Consider the following 26,152-nt stretch of genomic DNA (forward strand, 5'->3'; position numbering starts at 1 on the left):
GCCGTCGGAAAGCCTAAAATAAATTCCGAAAAATGCGAACACCCATGTTAAGTTTAGGACTTGAACCCTCGTGAGTTGGATATACCACTGTCTTTCTAACCATCCAACCACACGTTGGTTCGCCAAGTCATACTCCTGATATTATATGTGGAGATAAAAGGAGAGTTGCTTCAAAAATCACAAACATCTTATTTTTCTGTAAAAGAAGCCGTCATATTTTTTATTAAAAAGTCACCAAATTTATTACTACCCCGTATGCCCAATTTGTCGATCAGTTAATGCACGCTAAAATTAGAAGAAATTTCCTCTTCTTTCCCTAAAAAAGGTGTGGGTGATCCTAAAAAAAAGGTATGGGTGTAATTCTACGCTTTCATACTGCGTATACGTACTACTGCTCCGTATCCGCCTTCATAGCGAGAAGACGTTACCCATGCCCTCGCGAGGCCCCGCTTGTCAGTCAGAAGCCAGGCCCCTTCGTTCTCCCCACTCCGGCAAGTCGAATCGCGTGACCCCCAACTCCGTCGACGGCTCGATCGATCTCGGCAAACCGCCCCCCTCCCCGTCTCCGGCGACACAGCAGCCGATCGCGCCGGCAGCGAAGGCGCTGGGGGAGCGATGGACGCGGAGCTCCTGGAGCTGCAGCGGCAGCTGGAGGCGGCGCAGAGCGCGCGGTCGAGCGTGCGGCTGTCGGAGCGCAACGTGGTGGAGCTCGTGCAGAAGCTGCAGGAGCGCGGCCTCATCGACTTCGAGCTCCTCCACACCGTCTCCGGCAAGGAGTACATCACATCCGTAAGCCCCGCCTCCCCTCCCCGTACTCGCACGCATCCCCATCTCTCTCCAGTAGTCCCCACTCCCCTCTCGGTCTGTCGGAAACCAGATTTGTCTCTATGCGGGGAAGGGGTTGAACACCTGAACTAGACTCACCCTAGTGTCATGGAGCGTGGAGAACTTACCTTGGATTTGGGTATCGGCGTTGAAATTATGGGTGCTATCAAAAATCTAAACCCTGGGCTGCTAGTGCAGAGCAGTGAATTTCATCTTCGTTTATTTAGTAGGTTTATCACTTCTCAATAATGGTTTAAATTTAGAGCATTCATGGAAAATTGATGTACTGTCACAGCTGCTAGTGGTATTTCTGTAAAGTAAATTAGTGATGGGTTTAGATTTAGTAGTACATCTGTTTCCAGTCCCTCTTGCAACCTCGTAGAGTTGCTCTAGTGCTCAGCAGAGAAAATTGTTCTGTTCTTCCTGGCAATTTGCCATAGATACAGCCAGACAAATGAGAGATTTTGATTTAATTGCGTGTTTGAATAGCTCAGGCTTAATAAAGTTCTGGAGGAGCCTTGTCTAGAAATTGCTCTGGTATATGGCTATAAATTGCTGTGATAATGTCTGTCTGCCTTAGTTCTGTTTATCACACTTGCGCAACCAAGAATGTGCAGTTTTTAGCTGATCCGTCGTCCATGACGATCTGTGGTGTGGCAGGACCATTTGAAGCATGAGATTAAGGTGGAGATCAAGAAGCGAGGGCGCGCATCACTAGTCGATTTATCAGATACCCTGGGGGTGGATCTTTACCATATTGAGAGGCAGGCACAAAAGGTCGTCACGGAGGATCCGGCCCTGATGTTGATCAACGCGGAGATCATGTCACAGTCTTACTGGGACACTGTGACAGAAGAGATAAATGAGAAGTTGCAAGAGCGCAGCCAGATTGCCTTGGCTGAGATTGCTGCACAGTTACACATTGGCTCAGAGCTGGTCCTCAATATTCTCGAGCCTCGGCTTGGAACTATTGTAAGCCTGCTGTGCTATCTCATGTTTTGAATGGTCTTTTCCTTTGCTGCTTTCGTTCAACCAAAAAGGTACTATTTCTATAAATCCTTCCAGGTGCAAGGAAGGCTAGAAGGTGGCCAGCTATACACTCCAGCATACGTCTCCCGAATTACTGCCATGGTCCGTGGTGCGACAAGGGGTTTAACAGTTCCGACAAACTTGCCATCTGTCTGGAACTCCTTGCAGCAACAGCTCCAAGAAATGCACGGTGCTAATGGAGTTTCAGTGGAAGGTTCATTCTTCCAGTCCATTTTTGTTGCCTTGCTAAAAGAAGGTGCTGTACTTGGGTCTGTCCGTGCCGGAGTACATTGGACACCAGCTGTAAGTTCTGCATTTCAATTCATATATCTAATTCGTAAACTATGTTTTAATGTTGTGCTTTTCTTTCTTGCTAGGTATTTGCTCATGCTCAAAAGGAAAGCGTTGATGCATTTTTTTCACAGGTTGAGGCATCTCTAGCTTACACTTTAATTCCTATTATTTAACATGTTATTACAACTAAATAATTTCGAGCTGGTAGCATGAGTAGGCTTCACAGAAACACACGTGTATTAATCTAGACAAGATCTCAACTGCTTCATGTGCACACCTTTGTATGACTACTGATCTAGTTCTTCCACATAATCCCACACAGTTTTACTCCCATATAAAATCATACGAAAATCTCTTGGTCTGATATTTAGCAATCGGCATTGATAAGCAATTGTGTTCGGATCACATACTTTGCATTATTGTTATGCCTTATATCCTTCCATTTGTTTGACTGTTCATTTTCTGTACAGAACTCTTATATTGGGTACGAAGTACTTCAGAAACTCGTCATTCCCCATCCTAAACAGTACTTAGAGGTACACTTGAAGCTGTAAATATTCCTTCACTGTTCAAAATGCAATGCCTGTTTGTTTGTATTGACTATCTTATTATCTTCTACAGGCCAGATATCCAGATGGCATTGCACTGGAGGCTGTTTTTGTACATCCTTCTGTTGTCGATATGCTAGATGCTGCTGTGGGTGACGCAATCGAGAACGGACAATGGTATTGTTAAATGTTATGTCTGGTTTCAAGGTTTCGTTGCTATTTGTCACTGTTATATGCTATGATGTCCTAAGTTGGCATGCATTCTAAAAAATGAGCCTTCCAGTTCTGTTTGATAGTCCCTGTACGCACGGTGTGGAACAAATAAAACTGGTTTGTCATGTGGGGAATTCCCTTCCAGTGTAAACATGGGACTGGGGCCTCTGTAGCTGGTTTACAAGCCAAGGGTGGTGCATCTAAGCAGGCAGCATCCTATTCCATGCCCGTTAAGTTAGGACTTTAGGTTAGAGATAAAGTTAGGGGAAAAGACTAGGTTAGTTGGATCCCACTTTGAGCTGTAACTCATCTGTTTAAAGGATGGAATTATTAATAAGGCGCAAACAAGTCAACATTTTCTCTTGCTTCCCCTGCACTCCCTTTTCTCCACGCCATTACAGCACCAGGATAACAAGGTTCAGGGCCTAGACCACCCTTCACACACACTGCATCCTGTTATGGCATGTGACAGGTGTATGACTTATGAGTTATGACCTACATCAGAGTAGAGCAAAGGGAGTAAACTGACCAAGCGATAGCAAGATATATGAATTGATTAATTAGTTACATCAGTTCATTGAAGTAGTTGAGACTTCACAGGGTGTCTCAACATTTTGTGCAGCTTTGCGCCTTTCCTATTGACTGTTAGTAATCCCTTTTTCTGCCAAGCTAAGCACCTCTCAACTCTCAAGTTTTCATTGCTACAAGATACCCTTTATTTTTCCAGGATTGATTCTCTTTCGATCCTTCCATCATATATCAGTGGCCCTGATGCAACCAAGATATTGTCTCTTTGTCCATCTTTTCAGAAGGCAGCCAAGGTTGGCATATTTAAAGTAATCGAAATTTGTGTACTTTTCATAAATGGCCACACATTAAAAAAATCTTTCTTTGCAGTCTTCAAAAGCAGTGCTATTTGGAGGATCATGTGTCTTCAGCAATGTGTTCATTAAGGTGAATTGTCAGAACCTGCTTGTCGAACCTGTGGTAATCTGCAGTTATGTATGCACTATCCCATTATACCTCTCAAACGAGTGCAATTTGTCTGTTCTTCGGTCCATTTCAGGGTATTTTTGATCAACTTGAGAAAGAGATCGACTCCTTTGGTATTAAACATAGTGCTGGTCAAGGAACGCCCGTGAATATGAATTCAAGTAGCGAGCATAGGGCAGGATCTGTCCAGTACTCGGACACAAAAGACTTTGGTGATAACGACGCCAGCAGTACAGGTGCTTCATCAGACAGAGGACCAAAGAAGAAACGCGGAAAAGCTACGGGGTCTGCCAAAGGCGGAGCAGTTGAGAAGGATGATGATGAAGAAATCATCCCTGTAAAGGGCAAGAAAGCTCATAGGAAAAACAAGGACATTGGTTCTTCAGGTGATGCGAAGCGCGGTGGTAAAAAGGCACCAGAGAAACCAAAAGAGGAGAACACAAATATCTTCCCCGATGAGTTGATAGAGCAAAAGGTTTTGGCTGTTGCTCCAGAGTTAGAAGAGTTGGGAGGTCAGGAAACTAGATAAGATTAACCTTGTTGTTTCTATTCAGTTGAAATTGTGCTTCTACAAATTTCCTAACTTTTGAAACCAACATTAGGCTCAGACGACTTAAATGGCCCAATTAAATTATTGTCCTCTCACCTGAGGCCAATGCTTATTGATGCATGGAAGAAGAAAAGGAACACCATGCTGTCAGAAAATGCTGAAAGGAGGCGAAGTGTACTTGATAATCTGCAAAAGCAGCTAGATGAGGTAATCTGCTTTTGCATCCCATTTTCTTTGTGCTTCCTTTCTGTACTATAGTTTCTGGATAGCCTTGAAATAGTTCGACATTGCTACTGTATTTTAAATTGCTTTCCTGCATTTCTCTTCTGGTGCTAGATCATCTAACTTTTTTCAATATTATTCTTTGCCATCGTCAGGCTGTCCTCGATATGCAACTCTATGAAAAAGCTCTAGATGTGTTTGAGGATGATCCTGCTACCTCTGTAAGCTACTATAGCCTATGTGCATTGTTCTCACAAGATCGCTTGCTACTCAATACATTAGCAGCCTTTACTTATGGTCCTTTCTTTACCTGTTTTCTGGTTTGCAGGGCATATTACACAAGCATCTGCTAAGAACTATGGGTACTCCAATAGTCGACAAGATTTTATCTAGTCTGGTAACTTCTATAAGCTCACACAGTATGGTTGCCTGCAATATTATAATTCATAAATAATTTCTGTGATGTATCCATTTTGGCTTTAATTTTACAGTTGCAACAGAACCCTTAAAATAACATGCGTCCCTGATTGTGTTACTTCCCTACTAGCGACCTTTCTTGCGTGATGAACTAAGAAACTGGGGCTAGCTTATAGCTCCTATTTCAAATCTGAATCGTTTAAAAGGTTTTGTAACCTACTTCTCTGATTAGTACATGTACTTTACACTGAACAACCAATAGGATAGGGACAACAAATTGAAGAATGGAATGGAGTATGAAGACAGTGAAGAACAGCATGCTCAGCTGAGCACTACTGACCGCACTTTTCTGGTACAATTCACTTGTTTCATTTTTCCATATATTATTTAATGTTTTCCTGTGTCAATCCTGAATGAAGATGTCATTTGGTTTAACCTCATAGGTTTGCTTTCTGTTAAAAATCATCAGGCAAAGGATCTTCCTGGGCAATTGTCATCGAAGGCTCAAGCTTTAGTTGAAGCACTGGAGGGAAAGGTTTGTCTGTAACCAAGAAATACTGTTTGGTGAATTGATTGAAGACTTGAACTCCTTTTTCTGTATTTTTCTTGTTCTAAATCTAGTATGCATAGCAGCTTAAATTCTGATAATATGCTAGCACATGCAGTTAACAATCTAACATACCACAAAACTATGTCTGGGTCTCTGGGGTAGAGCAGACGTTTAGATGCTTAACATGATAAAATACTCAACAATTTTGAGGCAATGAATCTTTATATAGATGAAGTTCTTCCATGAAGCTTCCTGCATTATGTTAATTACCAGCTTGCCAGGATGCTATGTTATAAATACCCAACATTCACAATTTCTTCTATGCTGTCTATATCCTTTAAAACACCCTTTCCTTCTGCAAATTAACCACGAAATCCTATTAATGCTAATTTTCTGTGTGTTCTAAAACACCAATTGTTTGATCCTGTAATAACTAATAAAGTAAATATGCAGCATATATCCTGAAAAAATGTTGACACGAGAAGATAAGTGATATATTGCGTAGTCAATTCTTTTTTCAGAATGTGTACATAATTCATACTAGGGCTGACACACTAGTTCAGATATTAGATTGCATGTCAGAAGCATCTTCCTCACCAATCTGTTATTCTTTGCTAGTTGATAAAAAAAATCTGTATTCCTAAGCATATGACTGGTGAGTTCTTTGTTGTCTAAACGCATACACTAAATAACAAATGAATAAGTGACTGTTGCTATGTCTTTGAGATCCACAACTTCAAATATAACTGGACTTCGTAGCTCTTTCTAACCTTTTCCTCGAAATCCACAACAGCGGTTTGACTCATTTATGGACGCCTTAAGAGATACAGCAGAGGAAAGGTAACATTTTATGTTTGTACTTCCTTTCCACATTGGCTGGATTATCAAAGTGCTTACTCTCTTTTTCAGTGGCTTGTTATTTAAGAAGCTTGATAAAAGACTTGAGCGATCAATGCTGCATTCCTACCGCAAGGTATGTTCTTGGTATCTTCTATCTTGATGGCAGCACCACAGCATCTGGAAAACCAGTGAGAACCGACTTTTTCGAACTGGGCCTAACAGGTTTTTAGTTGTTGCTGGTTTAGGCCCTAAACGTTCCCATTGATGCCCAGTTCAGCTGGAATGAGTGTATTACCAATTCATCACTTATTTGATATGCCCCATAACACTAATTGTTTCTTGTGTGTTCGAATTCTAAACTTAGCAAACCGCCCAAATAACCTGAACCATTCTGGTAGCACTTTTCAAAACCCTGTGTCTCACAGGATGATCTCTGTTTCCAAGAAAATATGGTATTTTCCATGGTTAAAAAATGTTGTTTCTTGTGTTTTTAAACATCAAAATAGTGCAAGTACGGAATAGCAGAACGCAAGTCAAAATCATCATGATAATATAAATTTACCAAGATTGTTAGACTCGTAGGCGCTCTTATAGATTCGTAGGGTCTGAAGACGTTAATGTTCAATATGGCATAATGTGCTGAATAAATAATTCATACATGCTAAGTTTCTTTATGGCTGAATTCTAGTGCTAATTATCTGACACCTTAATTTCGTGTATGAATTGAAGGATTTGATAGCACAAGTTTCTTCAGAGACTGATCCAGTTTCCTTCCTCCCAAAAGTCGTTGCTCTACTTTTTCTCCAGGTTCGCTTGATTGTATCTTTCCTGAAATAAAACTCCCCTTTTCACTCTGTATTTATAGGCTGACCGGAGAAACATCCTGTTTGAATATTTTGTAGGCACACAACAAGGGTCTTCAGGCACCTGGAAGGGCTGTTGGTGCTGTCATCACACTACTGAAGGTAATTGTTGATTTGCATTCTCTTTGAGATACACTTAGTATAGTTCAAGTAGAATATGTTAACTTATAGCAACAGGACCTGATCACAGAATCTTTGATACTATTTGTCTGATATGCTGGTTTGTAATTGTGTCATTAAGCTGTCAGAAGAATCACCTGTCCACCTTTTTCTTATCCTGTCCTTTATTACAATAAACCCCTTGATTTTGCAATCCCCCCGGAACAACGGCTATTGAATCTGTTTGTATTGTGTGTCCTTGGCTTAGCTTTGTTTTACTTGGACAAGTGAAACCAGTAATTAGTATAGAGGGGTTTGCTTCCTTGCATCACAAGACTCATAACGTAGGCAGAGGGAGTCCTCGGTTGTCACTATTGGACGTATTTCTGCTCATATTGCACAAAGGGAAAAGTATATTTTTCGTCTCAACTTTTTCAGAAGTATAGAAATGGTCCCTCAACTCTAAAACCAGCAAATCTTAGGCCCCGTTCTGATCCTCTCCGTCTCCGCGCTTCTCCTGCTCCGCGTGAGGAGCCAGCCCGAACGCTGCAGCTCCAGGAATCCAGCTCCGCGGAGACGAGCCCTCTCCAGTGTAAAATCGCGGAGCACCAGAAGTGCAGCTCCCAGAAACAGCGAAGTAGAAGTTTGACAAAATTACCTCAGGATTGCCACCGCCAAGTGAATAACGGTTCGCTCGATTAGAAAGACAAGTCGAACGATGCCTCGCCCCACGTTCTCCCAGCCAAACCACGCCATGGGCTGCTGCCCTTTTCAAAGAAACGGGCCTTAAGCCCACCACATGCAGCCCATCTTCACTTCCACAGATCTGAAAAGCATTTTTCGCAGCCGAACGCACCTAGCTCCGCGAGAGAAGTTGGCAGTGAGTACGAGAAGCTGGAATCGAGGATTTGGAGAAGCCAGACGAGTTCCGAACGGGGCCTTAGTCCCTCAACTTTCAAAACCGGATAAGCTTACTCCCTCTTGCCGCTTTGGGTGGTTTCCTGTCGTCGTGGAGTGATTTTTGACTCAAGCTGACAAGTATGGGCCCCACACCTACCCATTTTTGTCCACTTTAATTCTTGCTCTCTATCTCCCGCATATGTGGGCCCTACATGTAAGAGCATCTTCAACCTCTGAACGACCGAGAGGAATCAGTGATAAATTTACGTGCATATGTGAGCTAGTAGTCTGCTTTGCTTCTGCTGCGTACATGCATCGACCTGCAACGTATCTACCACGAGCGGACCACATCAAGCCAGCGCTGCAAGTCAACTCTCGCCGGTAAGCCGCGTTGCTGCCGTCCAGCAGGCTGACACAGTGGCGGAGCTTGAAAAAAAAAGTTGGGCGGGCCAGAGAGCACAATATTCTTCAAATTCTAAAGCATATATACTATTTCAATAGATATAGTCAGTACACCTTCTGTTCACATTGAATACAAGATGAGCAGATGCATATATATACATATATACTACCGAGACCAAAATAAGCCATAACATTTGACCATATATACTACTCCAAACCAAAATAAGCCATACCATTTGACCATCAGGCAAAGTTGTGTGGAGTTACATACTACAAATCAGCATTCCGTTCCTTCGCGCATTTGAAATCTTCAATGATATCTTCATGGCTGTACTTCTCCAGAAGTTCACCCTCTATGTTAACTAACAAGTTATTGGCAAGAAAGTCATCCTCCATCGTATTGCGCAACCTTGTTTTAATGATCTTCATACTGGAAAATGCACGCTCAGCACTCGCCGTAGAAACTGGAAGGGTAATGAGCAAACGGAGTAATCTTTCAATCAAATTGAAGACAACATGTCTTCCTGACTCCACAAGGCATCGACAAAGATCAATCAAGTTTGATATATTTCTCATATATTCATCCTTGGAAGCATCCAAAACAAAATGTTTTAGTTGTAGTTGTAATCCATAGATATCTTTTTTGGGAAGTCTGCTGGGTAGTACTTTTTCACCATGTCACATATATCACTAGCTTTAAATCCTCTAAATTTGTTTCTAGGAATCAAGGTGGCACTAGTGGTTAGAAGATCCATTACCTTCTCATTGAACCTATGATTTAGTTCAAATAGTTGAGTGTCCAGTGTTGCATAGAATATTTCGACTCGAAAGTAATGCTCCTTGGTCAGCTGATTGGGTTGATGGCGGGCACGGCCACCATGCATGATGTAAGCTTCCTCAAAGTTAGGAATGACAATGGAGTGGTTTGTACAGAACTCAACAACTGTGACAATAAATTCTTGGTAGCCATCATCTGATCTTAGTTGTTGGAGACACTCTTTAGTTGAGGAGACTAAACGAACAGCATTCACAATATCTTGTGACTTCTTCTGTAAAGCTTGGCCAAGCACTTCGGTTATCTCAAATATCTCCTTCATCAAACACAAGTTAAATATGAACTCGAAGGAGGACAAGTAGCCGAAACAAGTGTCGGCATCTGCACGCAATGAGCCAATTGATCTATCGGCTGCTATATCTTGGATGACAGAAAAAACAGCACCAAACATCTTCATAAGGCTGTAAACTGAACCAAAATGAGAACCCCACCTTGTGTCCCCTGGTCGCTTAAGGGTATGCATCTGATTTGCCCCTTGTCCTGTCTCAATATTGGCATTAGCAATTGCATTTTCAAGTTCAACTAGTTGGGCTTGATGGAGCTGATCATGTCGCTTTGAAGATGAGTCAACGGTGTTTATGATATAGAGCAGTTTTTGGAAGAACTGAGAAATAGAAACCACTTCTTTGGATGCATCAACAAGAGCAAGTTGCAAGCGATGGGCATAACAATGGACATAATAAGCATATGGACATTCTTGGAGGAAAAGAGCTTGAAGTCCATTCAAGTCGCCTCTCATGTTGCTAGCACCGTAATAACCTTGTCCCCGAAGGTTCTGAATGTCAAAACCATGGTTGGTTAAAGCAAAACTCAATTTGTCTTTAAGTGTCAAAGACCTTGTGTTTGCTACATGTATCAAGTCAAAGAACCTCTCTTGCAAAATACCACCTTTATCAGCAAATCTAAGAACCAGAGCCATTTGCTCTCTCTTTGCTACATCACATGTTTCATCCACTAATATAGAGAACTTAGAATCCTCAATTTCCTCACGGATATGATTCCTGATTTTACATGCTTATACTCAAGATCTCCTTCTGAATTTCTGATGATGTGTATTTAGAACCATATGGAGCATTCGCCAACACACATTTGGCAATATCAGGATTGAATTCAGCAAGAAGCTCCACCATTTCAAGAAAGTTGCCTTTATTCTTTGACTCGGGTCTTTCGTCATGTCCTCTAAAAGCACAAGATTGAAGTGCGAGCCACTTAACCGTTGCAATTGAAACTTTCAGTCTGAGACGGTTTCTTTCTACTTTCTCCTTGTCCTTAACTACCATAATAGTTTCTATGTGGCATGATTGATTCAGCAAGGCTTGGCCATCTGTGAATGCATTATTGTGTGGTGAGCATGGTCCAGAGCCCATGTGGGTTAAGAATGCACAATGTTTTCCAGAGTTAACTCTCTTCCAACTGTCAAATCCATCTACTGTGAAGACATGAGAACCACCTCGTCTATTCTCATTTTTACTAGAGACAAAGCAATACAAACAATAAGCACGATGTTTGTCCTCCGAATACTCTAGCCATTTCTTGAAATTGTCAAACCATTTGTACTGGAAGCGGCGTTGATGCCCTTTTTCACCAGAAGGTTTATAGGTCTGTAGCTCAGGTTGCATAGGACCTAACATCAAATATGCTCTCCGCACACTATCTCTTTGTTCGGGTGGATTTTGCCAAATTTGCGGGGTAATCCTGGGTCTCGCTGCAAGAACTCGACACCTCGGAATGTTATAGGTTCATTTGCATGAAGACCATCTTGGCTCTCTGGGTGTGGCTGTTCAATTTCAAGCATTGGGAAAGGTTGATCTGCCATTGGTGAAGGATCTTCCTCAAATCCAATCATGCCATCATCTCTTTTTCTTTTGAAAACCAAATCAATTTTCTGCTGACTGGCCTTGCCCATGGCTGCCTAGACCTCAACTTGTAACCTGTAAACACAATGGAACGAGTTATTTATGCTACAGCAAGCCCAATTGCTCAATTCTGGAAACGAAACTTGCCTACTAAATTAGAAACCATCTACTGTGTTCTGTGGACACTTGACACTAAACCAGTATGATCTTCAGTGAAATATTCAGCCAATTGGGAATTTTGGGGATCTAGGTTCTGTTCAGGGGAATGAACGATGACCTAGGTTCTGTTCAGGGGAATAAAATTGGGATGATTTGAATCGATTTACCTTCGCAGCTTGTAAGGATTCAGAGAAGGATTTTCCCAGTTGGCAGTTCACTGCCTCGCCCTCGCGCCGCCGCCGTCGCCGGCTAACCTGCTCGCGGCTGCGTGTGCGCGTCCGCGTGTGGGTCGGCTAAGGAGTGGTTATGGCCGGTGGGGCGTTGGATGAAGGGAACTAGGGGAGATAGGGACTGATGTGCGCCGCGCCCGTGGGCGGCGCCGGCCGGAGGGGGGGGGGGGCTGCGGCAGCCGGCGACTGCGCTATGAGACGGCGGTCAGCGGCAGCTCCGTCGTGTGCTTTTTTTTGGACGTGCGGCTGTGCGTCTTTGCGAGTCTGCGAGGCAGAGGCTGATGTGTGTATCGGCTGTGGGCTGCACCTGCGTACTGGTTGTGGGCTGGGCTGGCCGGCTGGGCATGAAGCATATATATATATATATATATAAATTGCTCCAGACCTGGGCGGGCCACGGCCCACTTGGCCTTGCAGAAGCTCCGCCAGTGGGCTGACACCTGGACAGTTTTGCCATCGGCAAAGTCAGACAGGCATATGTCGCCGCTGGCACGGACGGAAGCGCGGTGCTGCTGCTCTGCTTGTGCACCCACGAGGCGGCGGGGAGTGCGATGAAACTAAGCTTTTGAAGTTGTGGGACTATTTCTATACCTTTGAAAAGAGTCAAGGGACGAAAGATAACTTTTCTCTTGCACAAATGGACTCGTACCAAGAGTTTAAGTACAAACAAATATCAGGGACCCCCCCCCCCCCCCCCCCCCCCGGTTCACTATAAATTGGCATGTTCAATAAATCTTTGTAGCAGGTGTTATTAAAGTTTATCTCGTTTTTTTTCCATGTTTGATCTTTTCATAACCTGTTCAAACAGCATAGCAGATATTATAATTCCTGTATGCCGCTCCACGGCCCCGCCAGTATTTCCAGATATTATAATTAGCCATCAAGATCCTGCCGGCTTTTCGATCGATGATTGGCAGTCCTCTGCATTCTGGCCATAGTTTCTTAGCCTCTTAGGTTTTAGTTTTATAGCAGTCTTACAGAATTAGGATGCTTTGGTCTGCCTGTGATGCTGGCTTATTTCACACATAATACTGTCAACTTTAGCAAAATCCATGCCCGGGTGATCATACATATCCTCTATTTTTCAGGACAAGCTACCAGCTTCAACCTTCAAGGTTTTAACCGAATATCATGCCACTACCGTGAAAGTTCTCGCACTACAAGCTGCTGCCACGGGTGATGTAAGTCCACTCCAACCATTTTGAACATATCCCTGCTTACTGTTGTGTGCATTATAAAAGGATTAGTTGGTTATCCTTCCATAACTTTTGGACTTTGCTGCAAATCTGACGTCAGATTCTTAGGCATGTCAAATCGAACGTTTTCATGGCAAGTTATGTGTGCCGAGGATGGCAAGTTTAGTTGGCAAGCATGGCAAATCCGCCTCAGTTTTATTCATTTTCCCAGGAAATTGACGTGCTTGTAAACTAAATTTGCCATCATGACGGCAAACATGAATTGCCATGAAAAACGTTAGATTTGCCATGTCTGCTGTTTCCGTAACTTTATCCCGTTTCTGCACTGAACTCTATACATGTACTCTTAATTTATATTCTGTGCTTTCCCCATCTACCTGACACCCTCTGATATGCATCAAGCAATATGTTCTGTGCTCATCATTTGCGCAATCATGCATCATCGTGTCTTTGCCCTGCAGGAAGACGATTGTGCATCGGACCGGATGCTGGAGAAGAAGGAAGACCTAGAAGAGAGGCTGATGCCAGAACTCAAATCCCTGGCCCTCGGCACGAGCAAAGAGTGAGCCGCAAACATTATGTGCATGGTGCGCCATGCCCTCGTGTAAATACACAGACCTCTCTATCTATCATCGGCACTGGAGCTTGGGATGCAAGCAGCCACCCTGCGATACTTGGTCAACTTAGCACACTCATCAATTGAATCTAGCGTAGTACTGTATGTCGGTTGCGTGCTTGCGCCGTGAGCTCATTTGTTGCCCTCTGGCGTCGCAATTTCTGAAGGAAAGGGATCCATGTGTAATATACACCGTGTACATTCTAGGGGGTCGTGTGACAGCAGAATCAACTTCTTAATTTTTGACGAGCAACCAAATACCGACTGACAGCATGTATTGAGGTAGAAACACCTTGAAACTCTGGTGGTTCCTTTAAGAACAATGACTGCAAGCAAATATTTTTCGAGAACCTTTTATCTTGTGATCAACTAGAAACACATTCTTCTCGTCCAAGTGCCACACGAAACATCAGAGTATGAGTAGGCTGCAAACGCCTGTCAAGACAAGCGTCCATTCGAACGCACGTGGCGTTTTCGGTCAAGGTTTTGGGACTCGTTGGGGCCGTTCGCACGTGACATTTTATTCACTAATAATTAATTTGGCCATTCTCCCTTTTGATGTTCTACACCAATCATCACCCCAAGACTTAGGCCGACGGATCTTCAGCACTCGTCAGAGTCAAACCCCATCCTTGCATTGCAACAAAGGGAATGTTGTGGAACCCTTTGCAACATAGCTCCTGTTGCAGAAACATTTACAACAAAGTTCATGTTGCAGAATTTTTTCACAACATAGGCGATGTTGCAGTTTTTTTGAAAAAACATTTGCAACAGAGATCATGCTACCGGAAACTTTTGCAACTGAGACCATGTTGCGAAAATAAATTGCAACAAAAATGATGTTATAGAAATGCTGCCGCGGCCGACCGGCCGTCGTTCATCGTCATCGTTTATGAGACCGTCGTGGCCATCGTTCATGGCACCTAACATCCCGCACAGGCCGCACAAAGGCTGATGTGCGGCCGTTGCCAAAGAAATCGAGACTGCAGAGAGAACGCAACACCAGGGACACGATGGCTTGCCTATAGAAGCGGTCGCTTCCCTCATAGCAACGTCGGTAGCAATGCAGTGCGACAATAGGAGTAAAAGCAACGGGCAAGGCGGCGAGGTTACAAAAGTAGCAGCGCCATGTTCAGGAGCTTGAGAAAGAAGCCGTGGAAAATTGTGGATGGATAACGATGTGTTGGCGTTGACTCACGAAAGAAAAGGGATGCTCTGGTTCGAGTTGGATATTTCTAGAGAAAGGTGGGACCAGAAGAGCACAAGACCATTCGATCCCACATACAATCCGATGGCTGGACGGAAGCTTTTTCCTTTAATATTGGGGAGCTACCCAAATTATTTCACAATTTTAGCCCAACCCTATGACCAACCTCTAGTTTAAATCCCTTTATTCCTTTTCCTCTCCTTTTTATGCCAAACAAATGCCAAGCCTTGCCAATAGACTGTGGATAAATTTTTGGAGCTTTGAAATGATTCAGAGACCACAATTTAAGTTTTCACGACTTTTGGAATTCATTTGACCCACCAAATGTTGTCCCCCAAGCCTCCTTTTTTGCGGGGAAATGCCACCATGGCTAGCTTTATTAAATCAGACAATAATTACATTGTTCACTAATTGGCTGATTAGGAAACCCGGGGCTTCATCAATCCAATTATCATCACACTCATTACAAAAGCTGAATTTAGCTAGCTCATGAGCTACCGAATTAGCATCCCGAAAACAACGCGAAAAGATGACCTTCCGTATTGATGTTGCTGTGTCAATGCACTCAGCAAAGATTGCCGCTGCTGCATCCCACCATTGATTTCGTCCTTGGCACTTTGGCAGTAGTTCACCACACTCAAAGAGTAGGACTCTGCTTCAGTTCTGTCAAAACCCAGAGTGTTTGCGAAATTTAAACCATCATGCATTGCCATAGCCCCAACCGTCACTACATCAGCTGCAACATTAACGAATCTGCATTGTGCAGCAATAAAGTGGCCTTTATCGTCCAGTAAGACAGCGCCTGTCGCACCCGATTCCTCCTTTGCATTAAAAGAAGCATCTACATTCAGTTTGATAAATTTCGAACCCGGCCTCTTCCATTTGTGCAGTCACATCCTTGTTACCGCTAACAGACTTGGTATGATTTGCAACAATTGCCATAAGTGAGTTAGTCCACCCAAACCCAAGCCTCCTTTAATTTTTTCTTTAAAAGAAAAAGAAGAATTTAAATTTAACCAGCCCTCCCTCTCTTCTCAGCTTTTCTTTTTGAGCAAACAGGATGTCAGTGCACAACTAGAGTGTGCGCAGTCCACACAGCCGGCCCAAGCCCGCTGGACCCCACCTGCCCTCTCCGCGCTGTCGTCTTCTCCAGAGAGATCGAGGGGACGCGTGTGCCGGCCGACATCAGCGAGCAACCGCCGCAGCTCTCCTCTCCCCTTGAAGCATCCCCAGCCACCCAAACCCTAACCCTACTCCCCCCACTCCCTTCCGCCGCTGCCAGGTGGGTCTCCCCCTCTGTTTCCTTCTCCACCAAGCAAGCCGAGGAGCGCCAGAGCATCGCCGGAGCAGGCCACCGCGGCCAGCGTCCTCCGCCGGCGTTTTCTGCGTGACCAGGAGCCCCTCCTGCACGACCACTTCCTCTACTCGGACGACCTCGAGCTCGGACGTCTCCACGCCGTCGAATTGGTCGACCTCCTCCTCTTCGGTCTGTTCGCCGTCACCGTTCAAATTCGCCGCCGGCAGACCTCCTCCGCCCTTTTCGGCTACGCCAGCATCACCAGGTGAGCAGCCGCGCCAAAAGCCCCAACCTCTCCCCCCTCGATTTCGTCCTCGGAGCACGACCTCCGGGAGCGCCACCGTTCGGTTCGGTCGCCGGGGTCGTTCCGATTGTTGCTAGGTCGCGCGCGTGGCGTCCTTAGACTCACACTACACGAGCAAGTAGACCTCTCGCTCGTTCGAGAGGTCTAGCGCTCGAGCATCGCCCCTAACTTTTAAAACCAACATTAGGCTCAGACGACTTAAATGGCCCAATTAAATTATTGTCCTCTCACCACGCTGACAAATGCATTGCATTACAATAAGATTTGGTTGTATGAAACATTTGGATTAATAATATGTGGAAAAAAAACTAAAAATACATACTATATATTGTACGTATTAAATTATTGTCCTCTCACCACGCTGACAAAGAACATATCGAGGACAGCCTGACGGTGACAAATGCTTATTGATGCAGGGAAGAAGAAAATGAACACCATGCTGTCAGAAAATGCTGAAAGGAGGCCAAGTGTGCTTGATAATCTGCAAAAGCAGCTAGATGAGGTAATCTGCTTTTGCATCCCAATTACTTTACTTTGTGCTTTCTTTCTAATATATAGTTTCTGGATACCCTTGAAATTGTTCGCTATTGCTAAATTGCTTTCCTGCATTTCTCTTCTGGTGCTAGATCATCTTACTTTTTTCAATTTTGTTCTTTGTCACCGCCAGGCTGTCCTCGACATGCAACTTTATGGAAAAGCTCTAGATGTGTTTGAGGATGATCCTGCTACCCGTGTAAGCTGCTATAGCCTATGGGCATTGTTCTCACAACATCGCTTGCTACTCAATACGTTATCAGCCTTTACTTAGGTCCTTTTCTTTACCTGTTTTCTGGTTTTCAGGGCATATTACACGACCATCTGCTCAGAACTATGGGTACTCCAATAGTCGACAAGATTTTATTTGGTCTGGTAACTTCTATAAGCTCACATCGTGGGGTTGCCTGCAAGATTATAATTCATAAATAATTTCGTGATGTATCCGTTTTGGCTTTAATTTTACCCTTGCAACAGTCCCTTAAATAACATGCACCCCTGATTGTGCTACTTCCCTCCTTGTGATCTTTCTTGCGCCACGAACTATGAAACTGTGACTAGCTTATGAATTATAATCTGAATAGTTTAAAAGGTTTTGTAACCTACTTCTCTGACTAGCACGTGTACTTTGGACTGAACTACCGATAGGATAAGGACAACAAATTGAAGAATGGAATGGAGTTTGAAGACAGTGAAGAACAGCATGTTCAGCTCAGCACTACTGAGCGTACTTTTCTGGTACAATTCACTTATTTCTTTTTTCCATATGTTATGTAATGTTTTCCTGTGTCAATCCTGTATGAAAATGTAATTTTGTTTAACTTTGTGGGTTGCTCTTTTTTGTTAAAAAAACTTCAGGCAAAGGATCTTCCAGGGCAATTGTCATCAAAGGCTCAAGCTTTAGTCGAAGCGCTGGAGGGAAAGGTTTGTCTGTAACCAAGAAATATTATTTGACGAATTGATTGAAGCCTTGAAGTCCTTAGTTCTGTATTTTTCTTGCTCTAAATCTAGTATGCATGACAGCTTAAATTCTGGTAATATGTTAGCACCTACAGTTAACAATCAAACATACCACAAAAACTTTAGTCTGGGTCTCTGGGTACAGCAGACGTTTGAATGATTAACATGATAAAATACTATACATTTTTGAGGCGATGAATCTATATATAGATGAAGTTCTTCCGTGAAGCTTCCTGCATTATGTTAATCACCAGATTGCCAAAATGCTATGTTATAAATACCCAACATTCACAATTTCTTGTTTGCTGCCTATACCCTGTAAAAACCCTGTCATTCTGTAGACTAACCACGAAACCCACTTCATGTTAATTTTCTGTGTGTTCTATGACATCAATTATTTGATCCTGTAATAACTAGTCAATTAAATATGCAACAGATACCCTGAAAAAAATGTTGAGATGAGAAGATAAGGGTTCAATTTCTTATTGATATATTACGTATTCAATTCCATTGTCAGAAAGTGTATATAATTCATACTAGGGCTAACACACTAGTTCAGATATAAGATTGCATGTAAGAAAGATCTTCCTCACCAATTTGTTATTCTCTGCTAGTTGATAAAATGTGCATGTTCCTAAGCATATGACTTGTGAGTTCTTTGTTGTCTAAACACATACACTAAATAAAAAAAATCAATAAGTGACTGTTGCTATGTCTTTGAGATCCACAACTTCTAATATAACTGGACTTTGTAGCTCTTTCTAACTTTTTCTTGAAATCCACAACAGCGGTTTGATTCATTTATGGACGCCTTAAGAGATACAGCAGAGGAAAGGTAACATTTTATGTTTGTACTTGATTTCCGCATTGGCTGGATTATCAAAGTGCTTACTCTCTTTTTCAGTGGTCTGTTATTTAAGAAGCTTGATGAAAGACTTGAGCCATTAATGCTGCATTCCCACCGCAAGGTATGTTCTTGGTATCTTCTATCTTGATGGTAGTATCAGAGCGTCTGGGAAACCAGTGGGAACTGACTTTCTTGATCTGGGCTTATCAGGTTTTTAGTTTTTGCTGGTTTAGGCCCTAAACGTTCCCCTTTGATACCCAGTTCAGGTGGAATGAGTATATTATCAGTTCATCACTTATTTGATATGCCCCAAACACTAATTGTTCTTGTGTTTTCATATTCTAAACTTAGCAAACCGCTCAAATAACCTGAACCATTCTGGTAGCACTTTTTAAAACCATGTCTTACAGTACGATCTTTGTTTCTATGAAAGTATGGTATTTTCCACGGTTAAAAAAATGCTGTTTCTTGTGTTTTTTAGCATCAAAGTAGTGCAAGTACAGAATAGCAGAATGCAAGTCAAAATCATCATGATAATATAAATTTACCAAGATTGTTAGACTCCTAGGCGCTCTTATAGATTGGTAGGGTGTGAATTCATACATGCTAAGTTTCTTTATGGATGAATTCTAGTGCTAATTATTTGACACCTTAATTTCTATGAATTGAAGGATTTGATAGCACAAGTTTCTTCAGAGACTGATCCAGTGTCCTTCCTCCCAAAAGTTGTTGCTCTGCTTTTTCTCCAGGTTTGCTTCATTGTATCTTTCCTGAAATAACACTCCTGCTTTCTCTCTGTATTTATAGGCTGGCCTGAGAAACATCATTTTTGAATATTTTGTAGGCATACAACAAGGCTCTTCAGGCACCTGGAGGGGCTGTTGGTGCTGTCATCACAGTACTGAAGGTAATTTTTTTATTTGCATTTGATTTAAAATATACTTAATGCAAGTCAAGTAGAATATGTTAACTTTTAACAACAGTATCCTGATCACAGAATCTTTGATACTATGTCTGATATGTTGAAACAGCATAACAGATATTATAATTCCTGTACGTAGCTCCACGGCCCCACCAGTATTTCAAGAAACTAGTGTTAACCATCAAATTCCTGCCGGCTTTTGGATCGATGATCGACAGTCCTCTGCATTCTACCCATAGTATCTTAGCCCCTTGAGTTTTAGTTTTATAGCAGGCTTACAGAATTAGGATGTTTTGGCCTGTCTGTGATGTTGGCTTATTTCACATATTCAGATATAAATAACACTGTTAATTTTAGCAAAATCTGCACCTGTGTGATCATCTGCCTCTTGTTTTTCAGGACAAGCTACCAGCTTCAACCTTCAAGGTTTTAACTGAATATCACGCCACCACCGTGAAACTTCTCGCACTACAAGATGCTGCTACGGGTGATGTAAGTCCACTCAAACAACTTCGAATACATCAGTGCTCACTGCTGTGTGCATTAGAAAAGGATTAGTTTGTTATCCTCCCATAACTTTTTTCCGGTTTCTGCCCTGAACTCTATACATGTACTCTTAATTTCTATTTCGAGCTCTCCCCATTTACCCAAAATCATATGCTATGGTCAAACAGTAACTACATTGGATTCATGCATTAACATTTCTTTTGTCGGTATCGATCATCTGCCGTATGGCAAAACTACAAAAGAACTTGGACTACTGTCTTCGATGCTCATTCGTGCAATGATGCATCATCTTGTCTTTGCCCTGCAGGAAGACGATTGCACATCGGACCGAATGCTGGAGAAGAAGGAAGACCTAGAAGAGAGGCTGATGCCAGAACTGAAATCCCTGGCCCTCGGCACGAGCAAAGAGCAGTGAGCAGCAAACGTTGTGTGCATGGTATGCCATGCCCTCGTGTAAATACACAGATGTATCTATCTATCCTCCTCGGCACTAGAGCTGACAGCAGAATCAACTTAATTTTTTAACGAGCAGCCACAGCATGTATGAACTTCTTAAACACCTTGAAACTCTGGTACTTCCTTTCTGAACAATGACTGCAAGCAAATGTTTTTCGAGAACCTTTTATCTTGCGATCAACTGGACACTCATTATTTTCTTAAGTGCCACTCGAAACATCCGAGTATGAGTAGGCTGCAAACGCCCGTCACGGCAAAGCCTCCATCCGAACTCCATTTGAATGCACGTGACATTTTCAGTCAAGGTTTTGGGACTCGTTGGGACCGTTTGCTCAAGGCGCACCTGACACTTCACGAGTCACCATGAGGGCTTTACTCGGGTCAGCACTACCCTTCAAGCAAGATATCCCGAGTCCTGAAATGTGGCTCTCCTTTTTTTATTTTTTGACATCCAGAAATGTGGCTCCCTGAACCCTAATATACCCACGTGCGTCCGTGCCGTGTTTTTGGGTGATGGTGTATAATGGTATCTCCATCTCTCCTGTATCCGTCCGCTGGCTGGAGGACCAGTCCGCAGACACGGATGTGAAAGGACGCCATTCAACATTAGCTGCATACATTTCAACCCTCATTTTAACAAACTGGACGAAATTCATGGAAACCGGCTAATATTCATCAAAGTTAAGATAGAAAATAGCACAAATCATCCACACACAGAATGCAAATTAAATCTAGTACAACAAGGTATCAATTTCGACTAGATCCCGGATATCCACTAAGTGTTTCATGAACGGATCATGTCGTCCCACACATACTCCCCCTTCAGCTTCATCCAACAGTGTGTGCACGTAAATGGTCGTCCCTCTGCCCTGTGGTACACCACGGCAGCGCTTGCGGGCTACATATAACGTGTAGACCAACATTGAGAGAATGAATCAAATCAACAAGTTGAGCAAGAGGAATAAAAAACTTACGATCTCATCCTCTGACGCGTGCAATGGCTACCTTGCCTCAAGCTGACGAACCACGTCGCAAAACTTGGTGACGCTGACCTGTATAGCATGCCAACGATACGACAACGATCTCATGTTGCGTGGTTGAATGATGTACATGTTGTAGGGCAGTGGCGGATCCAGGACCCAGGGCAGGGGGGCCTGGGCCCGGGGCGTGGAGAGGAATTGCTTCGTTTACTGCAGTGTACTGAGCACTGTAGCAGACTTGGGCCCTGGGCTTGGCCCAATCCTTGGTCCGCCCTTTTTGTAGGGCGCAATGTGCTTTTGTGCGTGAAACTTTTCATGTACTTGCTCCCAGAAGGGCTCGCCTTTGCTCCTGCCTACGAAATCCGCGGATATGGCCAGCTACGCATCATACAACAACTCATCCTCCATAGTCGAGTAGCTCACCATCCTTCGCACCCTAAAAAATGAGATAGCATTTGAAAATAAGCTAAATGGCATTTGACCGAACACCTGTCTGGCGTGGTGTCTACCATGGAGGTCGTCAACAGGGGGCAGAGTGTACCTGGGTACAAATGGCTCCACGGTGGAAATCTTCGTCTGGACGGCGAGCGGGCACGTCGGTGCTGGTTGCGGACGTCCGACAATGCCTCTGTGGCGGCCGGAGACGAACAACAGCGGCGGCGGAGGTGGAGGGTGCGGATGCAAAGCAAAGGGGAGAAGGGGCAGAGTGGAAGGAAATGAGACTGGGATGGGGATTGAGTGGGCCAGGGGTGTCAGAGCCCTACGTTTCGGGTGTACGGACTCCGACAAACCTCCATCACTTTGTCTCCAATTTATGAGAGAAATCATGTCTGGACCGCCCCGCGACCGATACAGGACCGCATTGGAGGTTCAAACAACGTCATTTGGACGGTTGCGGGAGGTTGCGGGTCCATGGAGATGCCCTAAGGGCACTTCCAATGCTTGATTTTTAACCTGAGTCCATAGGTGAAATGCCGAGGTCTCACAATAATTAAAAAATGCTGAGTGCCATAAATTAAAGACGAGATATAAAAGACATTAATTAAAATACAGTATAACACAGTTAGCTAAGAGCCTTCATAGCGATTTGACTGTCTCAAACATACTCCCTCCGTCCAAAAAAACTTGTCAGCTTGTCTCTCAAATGGATGTATCTAGCATACATCCATTTGAGGGACAAGCTTTTTCGGACGGAAATTAGTGATAGATACATACAATATAACACAGTTAGCTAAGAGCCTTCATAGCGATTTGACTGTCTCAAACATACTCCCTCCGTCCAAAAAAACTTGTCAGCTTGTCTCTCAAATGGATGTATCTAGCACGACTTCGCTTTTTCGGACGGAAATTAGTGATAGATACATATAGTACAACACAGTTAGCTACGAGCCTTCACATCGATTTGACCGTCTCAAACACACTCCCTTCATCCGAAAAAACTTGTCCCAAACTTGTCCCTCAAATGGATGTATCTAGCACTACGAGCAACTCCAACGCGGCGACCCATTTCATCCGCGGGCGTCCGTTTGGGTCGGCGCAGACAGAAAAGTCAGCCCAACGCGCCGACCCAAACGGACGCGCGTCCGCTTTTCTTCCGCCTGCCGACCCATTCCCGACCCATTTTTTAGCCGGATTTGCGTCGGCGCGGACACGAGATGGACGCGTGCGCGCTCGATTTCTCCTCCCCCTGGCCCGCTGGTCAATGGCAGCCTCCACAATTTCCCCCAAAAACCCTCCCGCCCGCGCGCGCTCCCGCCGCCCGCCATGGACGACGACCTCGACGCCGCCGCCGGCCTCTCCTCCCTCGCCTCGTCCAGCATGACGACCCCCCCTCCGGCAAAGGCAAGCCTCACGCCCCCCGCAAGACCGCCTTCGCGCCCAAGCCGAAGAAGAAGCTGACGCCTGCTACCTCTTGAGCTTGCGTTGGTTTTTCCCTTAAAGAGGAAAGGGTGATGCAACAAAGTAGCGTAAGTGTTTTCCTCAGTTTTGAGAACCAAGGTATCAATCCAGTAGGAGACAACGCAACAAGCCACCGAATACCTGCACAAACAAACACCAACTTGCAACCAACGCGACAAAGGGGTTGTCAATCCCTTCACGGTTATTCACAAAGTGAGATCCGATAGAGATGGATAAACGGTAAAGTAATATTTTTGGTATTTTTGGTTTATGGAACGGAAAGTAAAGATTGCAAAATAAGGGAACGACGACAGAAATTGGCAAGTTGACGGGAAACTAATATGTTGTAAAATAGACCCGGGGGGCATAGGTTTCACTAGGGGCTTCTCTCGTGATAAAAATTACTACGATGGGTGAACAAATTATTGCCGAGCAATTGATAGAAAAGCGCAAAGTTATGACGATATCTAAGGCAATAATCATGAATATAGGCATCACGTCCGTGTCAAGTAGACCGAAACGATTCTGCATCTACTACTATTACTCCACATATCGACCGCTATCCAACATGCATCTAGAGTATTAAGTTCATAAAGAACGGAATAACGCTTTAAGCAAGATGACATGATGTAGAGGAATTAACTCAAACAATATGATGAAAACCCCATCTTTTTATCCTCGATGGCAACAATACAATACGTGCCTTGCTGCCCCTTGATACGTCCATTTTTGCATCATGCTTTTATATCGATATTTATTGCATTATGGGCTGTTATTACACATTATGTCACAATACTTATGCCTTTTCTCTCTTATTTTACAAGGTTTACATGAAGAGGGAGAGTGCCGGCAGCTGGAATTCTGGGCTGGAAAAGGAGCAAATATTAGAGACCTATTCTGCACAACTCCAAAAGTCCTGAAACTTCACGGAGGCACGTTTTGGAATTAATAAAAAATACTGGCAAAAGAATTAACCAGAGGGGGCCCACACCCTGGCCACGAGGGTGGGGGCGCGCCCTACCCCCTGGGCGCGCCCCCTATCTCGTCGGCCCCCTGGCAGGCCTCCGGTGCCCATCTTCTGCTATGTGAAGTCTTTCACCCTGGAAAAAATCAGAAGGAAGCTTTCGGGACGAAACACCGCCGCCACGAGGCGAAACCTTGGCGGAACCAATCTAGGGCTCCGGCGGAGCTGTTCTGCCGGGGAAACATCCCTCCGGGAGGGGGAAATCATCACCATCGTCATCACCATCAATCCTCCCATCGGGAGGGGGTCAATCTCCATCAACATCTTCACCCGCACCATCTTCTCTCAAACCCTAGTTCATCTCTTGTATCCAATCTTTGTCCCAAAACCTCAGATTGGTACCTGTGGGTTGCTAGTAGTGTTGATTACTCCTTGTAGTCGATGTTAGTTGGTTTATCCGGTGGAAGATCATATGTTCAGATCCTTTATGCATATGAATACCCCTCTGATTATGAACATGAATATGATTTGTGAGTAGTTACGTTTGTTCCTGAGGACGTGGGAGAAGTCTTGCTATAAGTAGTCATGTGAATTCGGTATTCGTTCGATATTTTGATGAATGTATGTTGTCTTTCCTCTAGTGGTGTTATGTGAACGTCGACTACATGACACTTCACCATTGTTTGGGCCTAGAGGAAGGCATTGGGAAGTAATAAGTAGATGAGGGGTTGCTAGAGTGACAGAAGCTTAAACCCTAGTTTATGTGTTGCTTCGTAAGGGGCTGATTTGGATCCATATGTTTCATGCTATGGTTAGGTTTACCTTAATACTTCTTTTGTAGTTGCGGATGCTTGCAATAGAGGTTAATCATAAGTGGGATGCTTGTCCAAGAAAGGGCAGCACCCAAGCACCGATCCACCCACATATCAAATTATCAAAGTACCGAACGCGGATCATATGAGCGTGATGAAAACTAGCTTGACGATAATTCCCATGTGTCCTCGGGAGCGTTTTCCTTTATATAAGAAATTGTTCAGGCTTGTCCTTTGCTACAAAAAGGATTGGGCCACCTTGCTGCATCTTGTTTACTTTCATTACTTGTTACCCATTACAAATTACCTTATCACAAAACTATCTGTTACCGATAATTTCAGTGCTTGCAGAGAATACCTTACTGAAAACCGCTTGTCATTTCCTTCTGCTCCTCGTTGGGTTCGGCACTCTTACTTATCGAAAGGACTACGATAGATCCCCTACACTTGTGGGTCATCAAGACTCTTTTCTGGCGCCGTTGCCGGGGAGTGAAGCGCCTTTGGTAGGTGGAAATTGGTAAGGAAAAATTTATATAGTGTGCTGAAATTTACTGTCACTTGTTACTACGGAAAGTAATCCTTTGATGGGCTTGTTCGGGGTATCTTCACCCCGACCAGTAGAGCAAAGAGTTGCTCCTCAACCTACTTAACCTACTGGAAATGTTTATTTTGAAATTTGTTCGGGTATGATAGAGAAATTGCTAGCTAATCCTTTTATAGGAGATGGAACATTGCATCCCGATTTGCACCTAATCTATGTGGATGAAGTTTGTGGATTATTTAAGCTTGCAGGTATGCCCGAGGATATTATCAAGAAGAAGGTCTT

The 26,152-nt window shown here is 43.8% G+C and overlaps 1 protein-coding gene across 3 annotated transcripts; it reads left to right on the forward strand.

Moving 5' to 3' along the window:
• The first annotated feature begins 444 nt into the window (after nt 1-444).
• LOC123180076 (E3 UFM1-protein ligase 1 homolog) lies at nt 445-20,833 on the forward strand. 3 transcript variants are annotated; one of them, XM_044592036.1, is made up of 20 exons: nt 445-789; nt 1,486-1,797; nt 1,891-2,157; nt 2,232-2,279; nt 2,619-2,684; nt 2,770-2,873; nt 3,637-3,730; nt 3,807-3,863; nt 3,976-4,414; nt 4,505-4,659; nt 4,830-4,895; nt 5,003-5,071; nt 5,354-5,443; nt 17,838-17,903; nt 18,728-18,774; nt 18,844-18,907; nt 19,458-19,535; nt 19,631-19,693; nt 20,108-20,200; nt 20,523-20,833. In XM_044592036.1, the coding sequence occupies exons 1-20, from the start codon at nt 616-618 to the stop codon at nt 20,628-20,630; spliced, it is 2,460 nt and encodes an 819-aa protein (XP_044447971.1). In that variant the 5' UTR covers nt 445-615; the 3' UTR covers nt 20,631-20,833. The 3 variants fall into 3 exon arrangements, with proteins under 3 accessions (XP_044447971.1, XP_044447970.1, XP_044447972.1); XM_044592035.1 differs by lacking the exons at nt 17,838-17,903; nt 18,728-18,774; nt 18,844-18,907; nt 19,458-19,535; nt 19,631-19,693 and adding exons at nt 5,561-5,626; nt 6,435-6,481; nt 6,551-6,614; nt 7,211-7,288; nt 7,384-7,446 and having other exon boundaries at nt 447-789; XM_044592037.1 differs by lacking the exons at nt 17,838-17,903; nt 18,728-18,774; nt 18,844-18,907; ... (2 more) ...; nt 20,108-20,200; nt 20,523-20,833 and adding exons at nt 5,561-5,626; nt 6,435-6,481; nt 6,551-6,614; ... (2 more) ...; nt 12,914-13,006; nt 13,483-13,992 and having other exon boundaries at nt 448-789.
• Nucleotides 20,834-26,152: the final 5,319 nt, after the last annotated feature.

This window comes from Triticum aestivum, chromosome 1D, assembly GCF_018294505.1.
Source record: "Triticum aestivum cultivar Chinese Spring chromosome 1D, IWGSC CS RefSeq v2.1, whole genome shotgun sequence".
NCBI lineage: Eukaryota > Viridiplantae > Streptophyta > Magnoliopsida > Poales > Poaceae > Triticum > Triticum aestivum.

Coding starts and splice junctions, on each gene's coding strand:
- LOC123180076 (XM_044592036.1), top strand. CDS start 616: ATGGACGCGGAGCTCCTGGAGCTGCAGCGGCAGCTGGAGGCGGCGCAG. Junction 3,864..3,975: donor TCAGCAATGTGTTCATTAAG/GTGAATTGTCAG, acceptor GGTCCATTTCAG/GGTATTTTTGATCAACTTGA. Junction 4,896..5,002: donor AGGATGATCCTGCTACCTCT/GTAAGCTACTAT, acceptor TCTGGTTTGCAG/GGCATATTACACAAGCATCT.